A 16,716-nucleotide genomic window follows, 5' to 3' on the forward strand; every position below is an offset into this window, starting at 1 on the left:
TTACTTAGTCAGACTTTCTCAGAAGGCTGAATTATCATTTAAATCTGCAGTCTGTAATTCAAACAATGCATACCCCCCCATGCTTTTTTTGATAAACAGCTGAGGGATGTTTTAAACTATACCGTGTTTACTGTTACATTAACAAAGTAAATTGTTAAACCAAGTTCAAAGTTCATGAAGTCGAAAAATGAATGTACCTATCCCGGATTTCACCTTTTAAGGAACCTGGGCAATTGAATATCTGGCTGATTCTGGACTTGTGTGTGTGCACGCACATACACACATACCATTCAAAAGTTTTGGGGCACTTAGAAATCTCTTTGTTTTTGACAGAAAAGCACTTTTTGTCCATTAAAATAACATCAAATTGATTAGAAATACAGTGTAGACATTGTTAATGTTGTAATGGACTATTGTAGCTGGAAACGGCTGATTTTTAGTGGAATATCTACATAGGCGTACAGGCCCATTATCAGCAACCTTCACACCTGTGTTCCAATGGCGTGTTGTGTTAGCTAATCCAAGTTTATCATTTTAAAAGGCTAATTGATCATTAGAAAACCCTTTTGCAATTATGTTAGCACAGCTGAAAACTGTTGTTCTGATTTAAAGAAGCAATAAAACTGGTCTTCAGACTAGTTGAGTATCAGGAGCATCAGCATTTGTGGGTTGATTACAGGCTCAAAATGGCCAGAAACAAAGAACTTTCTTCTGAAACTCGTCAGTCTATTCTTGTTCTGAGAAATGAAGGCTATTCCATGCGAGAAATTGCCAAGAAACTGAAGATCTCGTACAGCGCTGTGTACTACTCCCTTCACAGAACATCGCAAACTGTCTCTAACCAGAATAGAAAGAGGAGTGGGAGGCCCCGGTGCACAACTGAGCAAGAGGACAAGTACATTAGCGTGTCTAGTTTGAGAAACAGTTGCCTCAAGTCCCTCAACTGGCAGCTTCATTTAATAGTACCCACAAAACACCAGTCTCAATGTCAACAGGCGACTCCGGGGTGCTGGCATTCTAGGCAGAGTTGCAAAGAAAAAGACATATCTCAGACTGGCCAATAAAAATAAAAGATTAAGATGGGTAAAAGAACACAGACACTGGACAGAGGAACTCTGCCTAGAAGGCCAGCATCCCGGAGTCACCTCTTCACTGTTGACGTTGAGACTGGTGTTTTGTGGGTAATACTACTTTGGGGGGGGGGGGGGGGGGGGGGGTTGCTTGTGTGTAGCTGTGACAGGAAATGGTTAGTATTAGCAGTCATGTCTATAATATACTAAATTTCAGTAGGAATGTTTTATGAAATGTGTTCTGTATGTGTAGGATTTCTGCCGCTAGCTGATGTTTAATGCCTCAGACTTGGTGTGTTCCTGAATCTAAAGTAGCCACCGTATTGGGTGCACTTGGCGTGGCATCCGGACCCAAATGTCTTCCTCAATTAAGTACCCGGCCACAAGGGTTAGTAGTCAGCTATTTGGCTGCCAGCTGGCACTTATAGAAGTGTGTATGGAACAGCCGTTAACTGATGTTTGACGTCTGTGACTTACTCTGCGTGTTCTGTTGTTTTCAGTCACAGCATGAACAGACAGCAGCAGGGAGGTGGGCAGTACAGCAACGCTCCGCCCCCTGGCAACTACCACCAGGGGAACTACAACAGGCCCCCCCACAGCGGCAGTGGTGGTCACCTCCCACCCTTCCAACGTAAGACCTCCTACACCCACACAGGCCGGGCAGGCCTCAGACAAACACACCTTTACTGCATTTCTGATCAACTAAAATATAGCCTTTACATTGTGTCAAGTAGTAACTCTCTCTCCATCTGAAATAGGCAATAGAAAGGCTGTCAGACGGCCAGTAATCTCCGTTCCGATAAGGCCTTTTGTTTCATCATTCCTTACTTGCGGCAACATTTCACTTCCTTTCTCCTTGGCTGAGATATCGTACCTCTTCTGAAAAGAAAAATAACTATATTATACAATTAAATGGCCCTTTGTTCAACACTGGGAAGTTAGAATGGTGTAACCTACATATGGAGGGGGGACATTCTCTCTCTGTTTCACTGCCCCTAATCAGAGGCTCCTGGTTGGGCCCTTGCCTCATGCTCCTCTGACAGCAGGTGTGTGTTACAAATGGCACCCTATTCCCTACATAGTGCACTACTTTTGACCTATATAGTGCCCATAGAGCTCCGATCAAAAGTAGTGCACTATATAGGGAATAGGTTGTCATTTGGGATGCTGGCTCGGTTCTCCAATTTGACTTTGATGTGCCAATTTGCAAATGGATGAATAATCTCATCTGTCTGCTGATAGCTTGTGGGGGAGTCGAGACTATTATGGTGGCACTTGATGCAAATAAGCCTCGGTTCCTTCGGATTGTGGCAGCCAGTGCCTCCCCTGGCCTCTGCTGTTTATTCCTGATGGTAAACTTGCCAATTAGCAGTGTAGGACCGAACTTCATCCTCTCTTTTTCTATATGAGAGTTATTTTGATTAAGGCAATCAGGGTTAATACTCTGGCCCATCTGTGATTGTGGGCCTGTTTCTCTTCAAATTGTCACTTTACGTGACGGTGGGATTTTTTTATTCATGTTCTTCTAGTCCTCCTGAAGAGATGTAATTATTCCTACACTTCTGGAGGCTTGATATTAACATTTAGTTGATGTGAATTGTAACTGCTTAATTTCACCAACTACTGTACCTTTGACACTTTCCTTGAATAACCAGATGGCCTACACATTATGTCAGTAAGAGCAATTTGCATGAAATAATTGTAGAAATAATTGTAGTATTTATTCCCATGCCCATCCGTAATAAGAGAATCTAGACATTTTGGTCATCTAATTTATGTACAGGTTTCATGATTATGAATTGTTATTTTTAATGAGATTAATAACCACATTCCCTATGGAAAGTCTACACCCCCTTGAACTTTTCACATTTTGTTGTATACAAAGTGGGATTTAAATAGATTTGTCATTTTTTGGGGTCATTGATCTACACAAAATACACATGTCAAGTGAAAATATTTATTTTTATATTAATACAAAAATTATTAGTATTCACCCCCTTTGTTTAGGCAAAATTGAGCTAGTTCAGAAGTAAAATCTGGCTTAACAAATCAAGTTATGAATTCACTCTGTGTGAAATAATGGGGATTGACATTACTTTTTTAATGACTACCCCCTTCCTCTTTCCCCATACATCTGTAAGATTCCCTAGTCAAGTATTGAATTTCAAGCACAGATTCGTCTGCAAAGACGGGGGAGCTTTTCAAAAGCCTCATAAAGAAACTGCTGTGATTGGTAGATGGGTAACAATAAATCAGACATTGAATATGTCTTTAAGCATGGAAATGATGCTGTGGCTGATGTATTAAACCACTCAGACAAATCAAAGATGCAGCCGTGCATCTGAACTGAGCTGCAGGACAGGAAGGAAACTGCTTAGGGATGTCACCATGAGACCATTAGGGATTTTATAAAAACAGCTACAGAGTTCATTGACTGTGACGGTAGAAAACTGAGGCTGGATTAACAACATTGCAGTGACTCCACAGTAATGACTTCAATGAGAGTGTAGGGACTCCACAGTAATGACTTCAATGAGAGTGAGTGTAGGGACTCCACAGTAATGACTTCAATTAGAGTGAAAAGAATGCAAATCTATAGAATAAAAATATACAGCCAGTCACTAAAGTAATACTGTAAAAAAACATGGCTAAGTAATATACTTTTGGGCATAAATGCAAACCTTATGTTGGGGGGGCGAAACACCACATTGCTGAGTAACTTAACTGCCTCATTTTCAAGCATGGTGGTGGCTGCATCATATTATGGGTATGCTTGACATCAACAAAGACTAGTGAGTTTTTCAGGATGAAAAGAAATGGAGCTAAGCGCAGTCAAAATTCTAGAGTAAAACCTGCTTCAGTCTGTTTTACACCAGACACTGGGAGAGGAATTCACCTTTCACCAGGACAATAACATACAACACAACGCGAAATCTACGCTGGAGTTGCTTACCATGAAGACAGAAAATGTTCCTGAGTGGCCAAGTTACGGTTTTGACTTAAATATGCTTAAATCTATGGCAAGACTTTAAAATTGCTGTCTAGCCATGATCCCCAACATCTCGACAGAGCGTGAATAATTTTAAATATAATACTTTTGCACAATACAGGTGAGACTTACCCAAGAAGACTCTGTCTAAGGTGTTTCTAACATGTATTGACTCTGGGGTGAATTCTTATCTAATGAAGATATATTAATGTTATTTTTCATTAGTCTTTCAAATATAGTAGAATTGTTCTTCCACTTTGATAGAGTATGTTGTATAGATCATTGACAAAATGTACAATTAAATCCATTTTAATCCCACTTTGTAACACAAAATGTGTAGAAATTCAAGTGCTGTGTAGACTTTCTATAGGCACTGTATACATGCAGACTTGGCATTATCGGTCCCAACAGCACAATTAGCCTGACTAGTTATTGAGACCAGACTAGAAAACAACTCTAGGACGGTAGTGTGCTCGGAGTTCAAAGACATGCTTTTGTTGCTGTTAACTGTCTCTCTCTGAGAGGATCCACTAGGTTGTCAGTAATCACCCTGGTCCGGCTGGGTCCTTTGTGTTGGGTGGGGGGGGGCTCCTGTGTCCCTCCCGGTGTCCCCGTTTGCTGATTAGTGGTGCTAGCTACTCTGGGAGACTGGGGGTGGTAATGAGATTGTCAAGTGCTTCTGGACACACTGGCCCCTCTGATAAAAGCCTTCTGGGAGGATCCCATTTGATTGGATGTGTGATAGACTAGGGAGGGTTGAAACCAAAGTTAACTTCCCCTTTGACTGCACCTCTACCCCCATGTGGTGATGTGTCAACGCGCTGTCTCTGAAACATGCTGTGGGGTTTTGTTGTGCCTATTCAAAATGGCTACTGTGTAATGACCCACCGGGGAGACACCGCTGGTCGCCATTAGTCTTCTGACGTCCAGTCACATTGTGTTAGCAGCAACTTTGTCACACCATTTAAAAATTTCAGTTTAATGGTCTTATCCCATGGAATTCTATTTCCAAACTGTAAGTTCTAGACCTAGAACTTGACCAACTGTTTACTAGAGTAATGGAAGAACATGTGTATTGGGGGACATGTGAGTTGGTTTGAGCTAGTTGTAATCCCTTGGGTTAATACAGTGACTGTATATTGTACCGGGGGATTTTAGGTGTAATCCTTCGTTGTCTTTTGTATCACATGGCCCAGGGCTCTAGAGTTTTAGAGCATTGTTAATTAAGGAGATTGACAGGTGTGTACTTGTAATTTCCTCCGTTGAGTGACTGCCTGCTGGTCATCAGAGTAGGACAGAAGACGCAGGCCAGAGTGGGTGGTCCTCAATAAGGTTGTGTTGGTCCAAGAGATTATTAACTGTCAAGATTTACTCATCTACAGATCCAACCTAATCACTTCGTCTGGACAAACAGTTATGCATTGTTGTTATTTTTTCTACGTTTCTCAAGTGGCTGAAAACTATACATCTGAAAACCTTAGTTTGCTCAGTTATGTTGGCTTGTGTTCTACTTTACTCCACCATAAGTCAGACTGACCAACCAGTCTATATTCTCTCTTGGTCATCTCAGACCATGTTAAACTCTCTACATGTAATAACATTGAGCACTAGGTATTGTACCACCAGGCCAAACCTGTTTATTTCCCAGGGATCCCATCACCTCTTATCAAATTTCTTTTAACACCAGCCTCCAATCCAGGTTTGTAAATGACTAGCTTTTCTTTGCTGAAGTTCTTTTCATCACACCCTTCACCCCGCCCCCTCTCCTCCTGTCTCACCCACTCACCGGGCCTGCCCCTATAAACAAACAAGTCCCAGGCTTGCAGCTGGTCATTGCCTTGGCAACAGCGGATCTAGAAGAAGCGGCTCTCAAAGGGGCTCGCTGCGCTAGAACCAGGGGTACTTGAGCCATCCACAATGCTGCCCACTGAATGCTTATTTCATTTTCCTGAAGGAAGGAATGCAAATGAAGCATTTTTTCTCTTTTCCACCCACCTCAAATCTTATTGTGATTTAGTGCTTCAATGGGCTTCATTTTATCTTTGGGATTGTTTTATCTCTTGGATCAGTTTTAAGATTGAAATTTATGGGTTTGATATTGAGGTTAAAGCTGAAATTAATTGGGTTAATTAACTTGTACATTTTGACATGCTGTCGCAGTGTTGTATACCAAACCTGAGTTTCCCTATTGATTGGCAAACATTCCGTGCAGCAGCTTTAACTTTGAACTTTCACTCAAAGGGATTGTCTTATTATTCTTTATTTTTTATTAAGTGGTGTCTCATTTTTTCAATCTAGCATTTACACTCTGCTGAGACAAATCTCATAGCTGATTTTATCTATGCAATTGTGTGTGTGTAGAAATTACACTAATGGCAACTCATCAGAACAAAATTCTTAGGTAGATGAACTTAAAGTATTGCTCTTTAAGAGTTGCGCTCGTTATGTTCACTTAATAGTGTGTTGGGGCCCTTTTTTTAAAAAGTATTTTGTCACCCACAGATTCTAGGCAGCAGGGTCTTCTAGGGACACCTCCCCCATACAACACTCCGCAGCAATATCCAAGGTGAGTCTACGGCTTTGTCTGATTTTTATACATAGGCATGTATTTACAAGGTATTCCCTCATCCTTGGCCTCATCCAGGCCTCCTTGGCCTGCTAAGTTCATGCTAAGTTCTATGCAGTAGAATTTTATATAAACTTTATAAACCGATGTAGTACTTTTTTTTTTTTTTAATTAAGGGTGCTCGCTGCAGCATATTAAGTTAACCTTGATACACATTTGTTTTTTTTACTACGCATGTGGTTTAGCGTAATATGTGGTTAGTAGAAACTGTTCCAGTGCTTTAGTGAGGGACCACTGAGTCACACTAAATGTACAGGTAGATGAAACATCTTGCTTTATTAGTTGAGGCCACTGGGCTTCACCAGGGGGGGGCTTAGAGATGAATTAAGAATTTGGGAGCGCTAAACAAATTTCTCTTTAGGAGGTTTGGCCAACTTAATGAGGCATCACTAATACTGCTCCGGCAGTATCATTTCGGCGCCACAGTGTCCGCACAGACCCGTCATTGATTCTTTCTCCAGACCTCTTGAAGGACTAATCAGCTTCTTTGGTTCAACTTTTCAGTCCTTCCAGGTCCATTGTGGCTCTCTGTCACCTTAGGTCACTAGTTATTAGTGGTGAACTGAAAACTGTTTCTATAACTACTTATACCAGCTGGACTGAAATTACATGCATAAGGAACCTGTAGGAGGGATTACGGATTCCAGTGCACGGCTAAGTCTGGCATTGGGGATGAATGTGACATGGTTCAATAATGAGGGATGGGCCCTTCTAGGACGGCTCCTACTTCTTCCTTCGGCCATTGTAGTGAATAATATGAGACTTAATATGGTGGCTTGGCTTATGGATGGACACATTGCTGAGGCATTATTCTTGGAGTGATGGTGTGGGCGTCACACACATGCAATGTGGCGTCCTCATTTTAGGGATGAGTGCAATTCACGATTCAAGTCACTTGTAAATGTCTGGTTTATTTCGTACTTTGGCATACATTTAATATTCTTATACTTTTATTCATGTGAAATGGGTGGCCATTTTTTTCTTCTTAATTAAATCTCCAGGTCGATACTAATTAGCAGGGATGTTGCTAGGTCACCATGGTCAATTGAAAGCTGCATCAATAGAACTGGAAAAGGTTTGGGGGGGGTTTTTGCTCCTGATTAGGCGCTTTGACATATTTAGACTGAATAATGGGTAGGACTGGAGCAGGGAGGGCCTGAAGCCTAAATTGCCCAGCATGGCTAATGTGTTTGTAGCTGTCTATGAGTACGCTAACATGCACACAAAACAATTGCGGATAGTCAGATTAATATAATAGTTTGACTTAAACGTTTACAAGCTTTGCAATTTCCCTAATATTGTTCACAAGGACACATCTGAAATCAGGCTACGAGGGGACTATGATAAATGCAGAAAATTGCGAACAACTTTTTTTTTGTGAAGCATATTCGGACGTATAAAGTTTATATGAAAACTAAGTGCATGCTTTCAGTTTTTCGATCTCACTTCACTCATGCATAAGAGGGAAGCTTGCACTACCGGTGATGTCACATGCGCAGATCAAATACACCACTAGACCTCTGTTTATTAAGGCCTTTACATGTCCTAATTTGAAAGGTTACTCAGAAACCAGGTTTTTAATTGGCATGTGCTTACTTCGATTATGACCATGCCCAGATTTAAAATAAGCAGAGTAAGGCGTTTACATGACTGCCATACTCAGCCTGCTGCCATTTTGTTTTAATATTGACTTATTACTGTGCATGTAAACGTACTGAAAGGCTAAGGCACATACACATGTCAGAATTTAGATATGAATCGGCACAATCTACTTATTCGGTTTGCTGGTGTCTTGGAGCTGAAATTTGAATCATGCAGGGCGTCAGGTGGCCTAGCAGTTAAGAACGTTGGGCCGGTAACCGAAAGGTTGCTGGTTCGAATCCCGAGCCGACTAGGTGAAATATCCGTGCCCTTTAGCAAGGCACTTGACCCTAATTGCTCCTGTAAGTCCCTCTGAATAAATGTAAACTGTGCTAATGCCGATTTAAAAATACATCTAACGGAGAGCAATACGGCAAACTATGAAACAATTTTTTATTGTACTATATTCTGTACTTTTTATTGTACTATATTCTATATACTATATTCTGATATGATGACTTGAACGGTTCATTGGTTAGCTGTTTTAAGTTCTGGTTTGTCTAATTTACTTTCTGATAACATCTAAATTATTGCAAGTTAGCGGTGATTTAATTTAGTCATCTTCTATAACATGGCAGTTAAGAGTTGATTTGTGATGTAGACCCTACAGTCCAGAAATTAACAAATTAAATAAGTCATTAAAGTCCAAAACAATGTTTGTACCCACACAGGCAGCAGTATGGTGGTGGGCATGGCTGGGACCGGTCGACGCAGAGAGGAGGCCACGGAGGGGGGCAGGGCCAGGGCGGCTACCATCAGCAGCGTGGTCAGGACGACCGCAGAGGAGACCGTGGAGGACAACCGGTAACTACATTATTCAGCTGACTTTATTTAGGACTAACATATGACATCAACAATGAGGAAGACGTGACCTCAAAGTCAATATACCTGTGTTTAGGGCTGGGCGATATGACGATTTATATCGTGTGACGATAGAAAAACAGCTATCGTTTCCTATTATGCTCTATCGTTTATTTCGTTGTGTCGCAAATCACATTCTTTACAGCAATATTTTTTGTCAATTGGACGACACTTTGCGTTCTTCCACACGTGTTGTGTGGAAGGACATTTGCAACACCAACAAACATGGAGGAGAGTGAACGTGGCACGTAGACAGGGAGCTCGTACCTAAGAGGGGCAACTTCGGTCGCATATACGTGGTTTGGGTATCAAAAGCCTGACACGGACCAGAAAACCTACCTCCGCAAAATATGCCGCAGGCCAGTCCCGTCAACAAACTCGAACACCACTAACCTATTTTTCCACCTACGCAAGAATCATGTGAATCAGTACGGAGAGTCTATGGATGAGACCCAAAAATGTACAGTCGAGGGCTAAAAACAAACCCCCGACTCAGACGTTGCAAGGGGCTTTTGCCCGCGGCACACCATATGGCAAAGAATCACGAAGATGGAAGGAGATAACAGCTGCCGTTACAACTTACATCTGCAAAGACATGGCCCCAATTTACACGGTCCAGAAACAGGGGTTTCGTGAGTTGGTGCAAACACTCGACCCAAGGTACCAAATGCAAATACCTTTTATTTGTTGAGTATAATTCAAAATGTAATAAGAAATAGGCCTTTACATGTGGTAATTTTATATATACTATTTATTCATTGAATTTACAGGAAATGTGTATCGTGAAATGTATCGTTATCGGGATATGAAATGACCTATTTCGGGATCTGAGATTTTGGCCATATCGCCCAGCCCTACCTGTGTTAATTTGATCATAGAATAAAGCCTGTGCGAAATAAGTGACTTTTGCCTGTTTTAGTGCACTAACTCCTGATTACCAGGAATTAGGCCTTTTGGAACTTTTTCCTGGACAGTAACTATAATTGACAACAATGTCCACCTTACTAGGAGCACGCCTCCAGAGCATTAGGAGCGCTTACCTATACTATGCACATGTTTGTTTACTGATGTTTGTTTATGACTTTAAGTCAGAACATTGTTTATGTGGATAGTGATCAGTTATTTTGCATGCGTATGATAGTGGCTTGCGAAAGTATTCACCCCCCTTGGAATTTTTCCTATTTTGTTGCCTTACAACCTGGAATTAAAATTGACTTTTGGGTGGTTTGTATCATTTGATCTCTGAAGAACACCACTGAAGATGCAAAATATTTTTTATTGTGAAACAAACAAGAAATAAGACCAAAAACATGAACTTGTGAGCGTGCATAACTATTTCCCCCCCCCCCCCCCAAAGTCAATACTTTGTAGAGCCACCTTTTGCAGCAATTACAGCTGCAAGTCTCTTGGGGTATGTCTCTATAAGCTTGGCACATCTAGCCACTGGGATTTGTGCCCGGTCTTCAAGGCAAAACTGCTCCAGCTCCTTCAAGTCGAATGGGTTCCGCTGGTGTCCAGCAATCTTTAAATCATACCACAGATTCTCAATTGGATTTAGGTCTGGGCTTTGACTAGGCCATTCCAAGACATTTAAATGTTTCCCGTTAAAACACTCAAGTGTTGCTTTAGCAGTGTGCTTAGGGTCATTGTCCTGCTGGAAGGTGAACCTCCGTCCGTCTCAAATCTCTGGAAGACTGAAACAGATTTCCCTCAATAATTTCCCTGTATTTAGTGCCATCATCATTCCTTCAATTCTGACCAGTTACCCAGTCCCTGTCGGTAGAAAAACATCCCCACAGCATGATGCTGCCACTGTGGGGATGGTGTTCTCAGGATGATGAGCGGTGTTGGTTTTACGCCAGACACAGCATTTTCCTTGATGGCCTAAAATCTCAATTTTAGTCTCATTTGACCAAAGTACCTTCCATATGTTTGGGGAGTCTCCCACATGCCTTTTGGCAAACACCAAACGTTTTTTCTTATTTTTTTCTTTAAGCAATGGCTTTTTTCTGGCCACTCTTCTGTAAAGCCCAGCTCTGTGGAGTGTACAACTTAGTGGTCCTATGGACAGATACTCCAATCTCTGCTGTGGAGCTTTGCAGCTCCTTCAGGGTTATCTTTGGTCTCTTTGTTGCCTCTCTGATTAAGGCCCTCCTTGCCTGGTCTGTGAGTTTTGGTGGGCGGCCCTCTCTTGGCAGGGTTGTTGTGGTGCCATATTCTTTCCATTTTTTTTATAATGGATTTAATGGTGCTCCGTGGGATGTTCAAAGTCTCTGAATTTGTTTTTATAACCCAACCCTGATCTGTACTTCTCCACAACTTTGTCCCTGACCTGTTTGGAGAGCTCCTTGGTCTTTATAGTGCTGCTTGCATGGTGGTGCCCCTTGCTTAGTGGTGTTGCAGACTCTGGGGTCTTCCAGAACAGGTGTATATATACTGAAATCATGTGACACTTAGATTGCACACAGGTGGACTTTATTTAACAAATTATGTGACTTCTGAAGGTAATTGTTTGCCCCAGATCTTATTTAGGGGCTTCCTAGCGAAGGGGGTGAATACATATGCACAAACCACTTCTTTTTATATATTTTTTTTTAATCAAGTTATTTTTTTCTCTTCACCAATTTGGAGTATTTTGTGTATGTCCATTACATGAAATCCAAATAAAAATCAATTTAAATTACAGGTTGTAATGAAACAAAATAGGAAAAATGCCAAGTGGGGTGAATACTTGTGCAAGGCACTGTCTATGGCAGGGAGACAGAGGGTAACTACTAATTGAGCCTCTCAAAATATACATTACAAGAAGACTAGTATGAAGCAAACTGTTGAAATGTCTGACATCTTTGATCTTCATACTCAAATTTCATGTGCTGCATGTCTGACTGATTTGGCCCTTGTTTTCTGTGTTTTACAGGGATACCACTCTGGATGGAATTACCACTTGCCACCCCCAGAAGGAAAATACAATTGGAGTTAAATTCAGACCTAGTAGTGCTGAAGGCGGTTTTTAATTTTTTTAATTTTTTCGCAATACATGTCTTTTTCAGGCTGTTTACTTGTAAGATGTTTTTGTTTTTAATTCTACCTAAAATGTTCTTTTATGTAATGCATTTTTAAGAATAACTGTAAAATTTGTGAAATACAAGTCAGTCAAGACAATTGTCCTTGTCAATTCATTTGGAAAGATTAGCTCCATATTTCAGTGTACAAGTTACTCTATTTTCTGAAATAAAACCAAATTCAGCTTTTTGCATCAACTACATATTTTGTTTTTTAGAATCCCATTTCTGCTGATTTCTGTCTACCTCTAGCTTTTTTTTGTCGAGCATTCATAGAAAAAATAATTCTCATTTGTTTGTAAACTCAAAATACCTAAATCATTAAGGAGTTAAAAACACTTTAGATAATGGGTTTATTTAGGTTTTTTATCAACTTAATTCCTTAGTCATTAATTTAGATAGGCGAACTCGACGGCAGTTGCATCAGGCCTTTGTTTTTGAGGCGTAATAATGTCATTAACCGATAGCATCCTATTTTATATCCTGTCTTGTTTAATTAAATCGTCACGGTCCATTTTCATAGGTAGATGAATGGCTGAATGGTATTTTAGCGGCAGGTAGCACAATGTACTTTTTCGGCTTGTTGGCGTTTTGGTGCTGAAACTGGGATCATGCAGTACAGGGCAGCATATAGTCTAGTGGTTTGAGCGTTGGGCCAGTAACTGAAAAGGTCGCTTGTTTGAATCCCCGAGCTGACAAGGTGAAAAAATCTGTTATTAGCTGTTGAGCAAGGCACTTATTTCTAATCGCTCCTGGGTCGCCGTTGATAATGGCAAACCCTGGCCTTCACCCCACTGTGTGAAGATGTCTCAGGGGGAGTTCGGATATGCAATTCACACATGCAATAATATGTACATGTGTGAAATAGGACAAATATAAGCACCCACAAATTATTATTATTTGTCTCAATTATGTGCCAATTCCTTTATTTAATTTGGGTCATATTATCAAGTAGGCTAATTTAGCCTCACATTTAATTAGCATTTTTGCTAGCCTGTATTTCAAAGTCACAAAGAACCCAGGAATAACAAAGAAATTATATTTATTGGAAATGACAATCTGAAACAATTGAGTGCAGTTACAGTTGTTTGGAAATTCTGACCTTTTATCGCCTGATAATAGACCTTTTCTGCCCAAACAGTAGCCTAACAGGTCCAATTTAATCTCCTGCAAATAGCCTTGCATTTCAGGACTTTATCATGCTGTATAGACTAGGTGCTTAAATGTTTACCTGCACTGAACCAGGATGGCTTGCAATGGCAGAAAATATTGGAATTTACAGTTATTAAATCTGTTTTCTTTCAATAATTGTGTGGTGGTAATAAAATATAAACAACACAAATTGTAACATTGCTATAATGTAAAGTACAATATCATTGGAATAATTTAATTACATTAGATCTGTTTGAAATCATTGTGCTATACCTGTGAAATTCGATGCATTCCAGTCAATGTGCCTCATAATTATTCTATCAACATAAATAAGCAGTAATGCTTACATGCCAAGCGATATATTGTTAAAGTTTAACAGGAATGTGATTTGTATATATTTACGCTATGCAGCAGCAATCACATTTTGTAATTTACCAAAACAATTTAACATATTTCGTTTAAAAACAAAAATCATAGTCACATGAAATATTTTTGTTAGCTATATACAGTTAAGGTTCATTCATCGAAATATTACAATACTTCGGACTGATATGTCCTTACAGAATTGAATCCCAACAAATAACTTCACTCCCTTTTACACCCGAATAATACCGTCACGGAGCGTTTGGGAGTCTCATTTTTATCAAATACTCTTGATCAAAAGTATACACGCACTGTCGACTGTTAATTAATAATATGTGCACCATGCATCTCCAAAATGTCAAGAAATGCTGGTGCTTCTGTTGTCCTCAATGTCATCAACGACCAATGTCTTTCCGGCTTAAAATCCACTTGACGTTATTGTCTCCCGAATTAAAATGTTAATTTCTTCCTTCTACCAAGTTCTGCCATAAAGCAGGTTTGAACTGACCATGTTATTGGTATACTCGAGGAGAGCCGCTTCTGTCTGAGCCATGTTAATCTGGCTGTGTAAAATAGGGGGACTGGGGGACATTTCCTCCAGTTCTTCAGCAGTGGATAACGGATGATGCACCAGCTGATTCTGATGGTGGTTGACCACCGCACTGCCCGAAGCTGTCATCGCTCCACTAGAGACGTTCTGCTGCTGCACCTGCTGATGCCCAGACGTCGGTGTGCTGGATCCGTTCTGACTGGGCTTGCCATCCTTCACGAGAACCGGGACTGCCACCCGCCTCGGTGACTGCTGTGGGCACACATTGCCATTCTCCTGTTGAATCTGCAGTGTGGCTTTGTCCTTCGCCTGGCGTTTCATTTTGTACCGGTGATTCTGGAACCAAATCTTGACCTGTGTCGGTGACAGGTGGATCATGCTCGCCAGGTGTTCCCTCTCGGGTGCTGACAGGTATTTCTGCTGCTTAAACCGCCTCTCCAGCTCGTACACCTGGGCCTGAGAGAAGAGCACCCTTCGTTTTCTCCTGGGCGCAGAGTGTAGGGTCACCATGGACTTGGTGGCGTCCATCCCTGCCAGCGTCCCCATCCCGGTCATGTTCATCCCATTAGAAGCCCCCATGAATCTAGAAACTGCAATAGCGCACAGATACAGGCTGTTAAATAAATTAATATTAGATGCAGTCTAAGTTAAGTGCTGTGCATCATGCACCATTACAATGTAGTTTCCATTCATTTTAATGTCTTATTGAAAACGAATTGTCTTTGGCATTTAATTGAAAAGAAACAAGACTGAGCTTTTTCAACTTACTTGTTGGATAGCGGGGTTCGGTGTTTGCGCTATACCATGCAGTTGCTGCTGCGCCGTTCCTCATGGTGTCTTGGTACGACGGGAGGTCTCCCATATTACCGATGCTGCCGTTGCAGTATCCACCCATGGTGCTGGAAAACTGGGAGACGCTGTGTGGCATGTGATAAGCGCTCGCCACCCCGGTGTTATGGCCCATGGAGTGCTGCTGCAGTCCCGGTTGAGACACCGGAGTCTGTCGATAAGCGCCCAGTGGAGACGCGAGGTTCCCTGTACAGTCCATTCCTCCAAACTTTCTGTAGGTCTCCTCGATCGGGCTTAAAATATCTGTCACTGAGAAAGGAGTTGAGTGCTTTGGGCTCAAGGACATGGTTTAGCCCGCAGGTGAATATGGCTGAACGCGGAACAAGCCCGACTGTGGTGCTGTTGTCCCCTCACTGCTCACAGGACACCTACGTAATAGAGTACTTGTGGGTCCGTCTGAGATATCCAATTGATCGCCTTGGAGAAGGAGGGGAGCCTTGGACGCTCTTATCTTGTGTTTACTCTAGCCAGGCGCCAGGTTTACGACAAACACAAGGGGCGGAGCAACGAGCCAAACGATCCAACAATGGCCATTGACATTTTACTGGGGTAATTGAGGGAAATGCTACTTTTTAGTTAAGATCAGCAAGATGCCGTCTAGATGGTTTCAACTTTAAACATCAAATTCATAAATACCTCGGATATGGACTTGATTTGAAACGTATTTTAAAAGTTTATTTGGTCTCGAGCTAGTGTTGTTGAAGTTAGGTAACGCTGTTGCCATAGCCTAATGAAATGGCAACCTTTTTATTAACTCGAGAGCTCTTGGAGCAGACACGAGACGGAGAATCGGGCACAAAAATGAAGACACTAGTTAGTTCATCATCCAACCTGCCACATTCTGATCAATTTGCATTTTTATGTGTGTGATTTCTCATGTTGACAAATGGGTGCATTACACCATATTTTTATGAGCTGTTATGTATTTTTGCTTCTTCTTTACTACATTTCATTCTGACAATACAATGGATGGATATGTTAAAATGTGTAGATGTGAAGAAATAAAAACAGCCTACCTATGTTTTCCAGTGACATTGTGTTCACTGCGGTTAACGAGTCACTCATTGGAAGACAGACAAATGCCACTTGTTGACTTGTATTCCAGTAATCCTGGTACTTTTATAATTTGCAATTAGCCTACATTTAATTTGACAGCTCATGGATAGAATATAATATATAGCACAATATCCTCCTAGAACGCGAATCAATGTCAATCCAGTCTTGATGTGAGCAAGATTCATCTAAGACAATTAAATGCGTATTAAGGTCTTATATTTTCTAAAACAAAAATGATGGATCACCAGTAGCATGCTAATGTTGTTAATAACTCATTGTCATTTAGACTTTGATCTATAATGGTCATTTTATCTCAGGTAGACGATTTCGAGCACCTGTTTTAACTCGTCGAATGCTTCAGAGGTAGACTATGCGAGTAGACTAATCTGAACATTTGAAAAGGGTCAAATGTAATGGTGATTTCGTGACTTTAAAGTCACTCAAGTCACTAAAACTGCCTAATTCTTTTTTTATACCAGGAATGTCTTTGGTGCAGG

At 41.1% G+C, this 16,716-nt stretch overlaps 2 protein-coding genes across 5 annotated transcripts in view; one reads left to right on the forward strand and one right to left on the reverse strand.

The window, feature by feature from the left end:
- Positions 1-12,452, forward strand: part of LOC129817610 (5'-3' exoribonuclease 2-like) — a 39,477-nt gene extending 27,025 nt beyond the window's left edge. For 3 of the 4 annotated variants that reach the window (XM_055873038.1, XM_055873040.1, XM_055873039.1), the window contains 4 exons: positions 1,571-1,701; positions 6,562-6,625; positions 8,998-9,130; positions 12,105-12,452. In XM_055873038.1, the coding sequence (XP_055729013.1) occupies positions 1,571-1,701; positions 6,562-6,625; positions 8,998-9,130; positions 12,105-12,167 (391 nt within the window). In that variant the 3' untranslated portion in view covers positions 12,168-12,452. Of the gene's footprint in view, positions 1-1,323; positions 1,459-1,570; positions 1,702-6,561; positions 6,626-8,997; positions 9,131-12,104 lie in introns of those variants that run through there. The other variant, XR_008753742.1, reaches the window with a different exon arrangement.
- Positions 12,453-13,274: 822 nt separating this feature from the next.
- On the reverse strand, positions 13,275-15,770 carry LOC129817611 (homeobox protein Nkx-2.4-like). Its single transcript, XM_055873041.1, has 2 exons — positions 15,083-15,770; positions 13,275-14,904 (listed from the first exon to the last, which is right to left on the reverse strand). Exons 1-2 carry the CDS (start codon positions 15,447-15,449, stop codon positions 14,237-14,239), a joined length of 1,035 nt encoding a protein of 344 aa, XP_055729016.1. The 5' UTR covers positions 15,450-15,770; the 3' UTR covers positions 13,275-14,236.
- Positions 15,771-16,716: the final 946 nt, after the last annotated feature.

This window comes from Salvelinus fontinalis, chromosome 20 (genome assembly GCF_029448725.1).
Source record: "Salvelinus fontinalis isolate EN_2023a chromosome 20, ASM2944872v1, whole genome shotgun sequence".
NCBI classification, from domain to species: domain Eukaryota; kingdom Metazoa; phylum Chordata; class Actinopteri; order Salmoniformes; family Salmonidae; genus Salvelinus; species Salvelinus fontinalis.

Coding starts and splice junctions, on each gene's coding strand:
- LOC129817611 (XM_055873041.1), bottom strand. CDS start 15,449: ATGTCCTTGAGCCCAAAGCACTCAACTCCTTTCTCAGTGACAGATATT. Junction 14,905..15,082: donor CGAACCCCGCTATCCAACAA/GTAAGTTGAAAA, acceptor GCGCTATTGCAG/TTTCTAGATTCATGGGGGCT.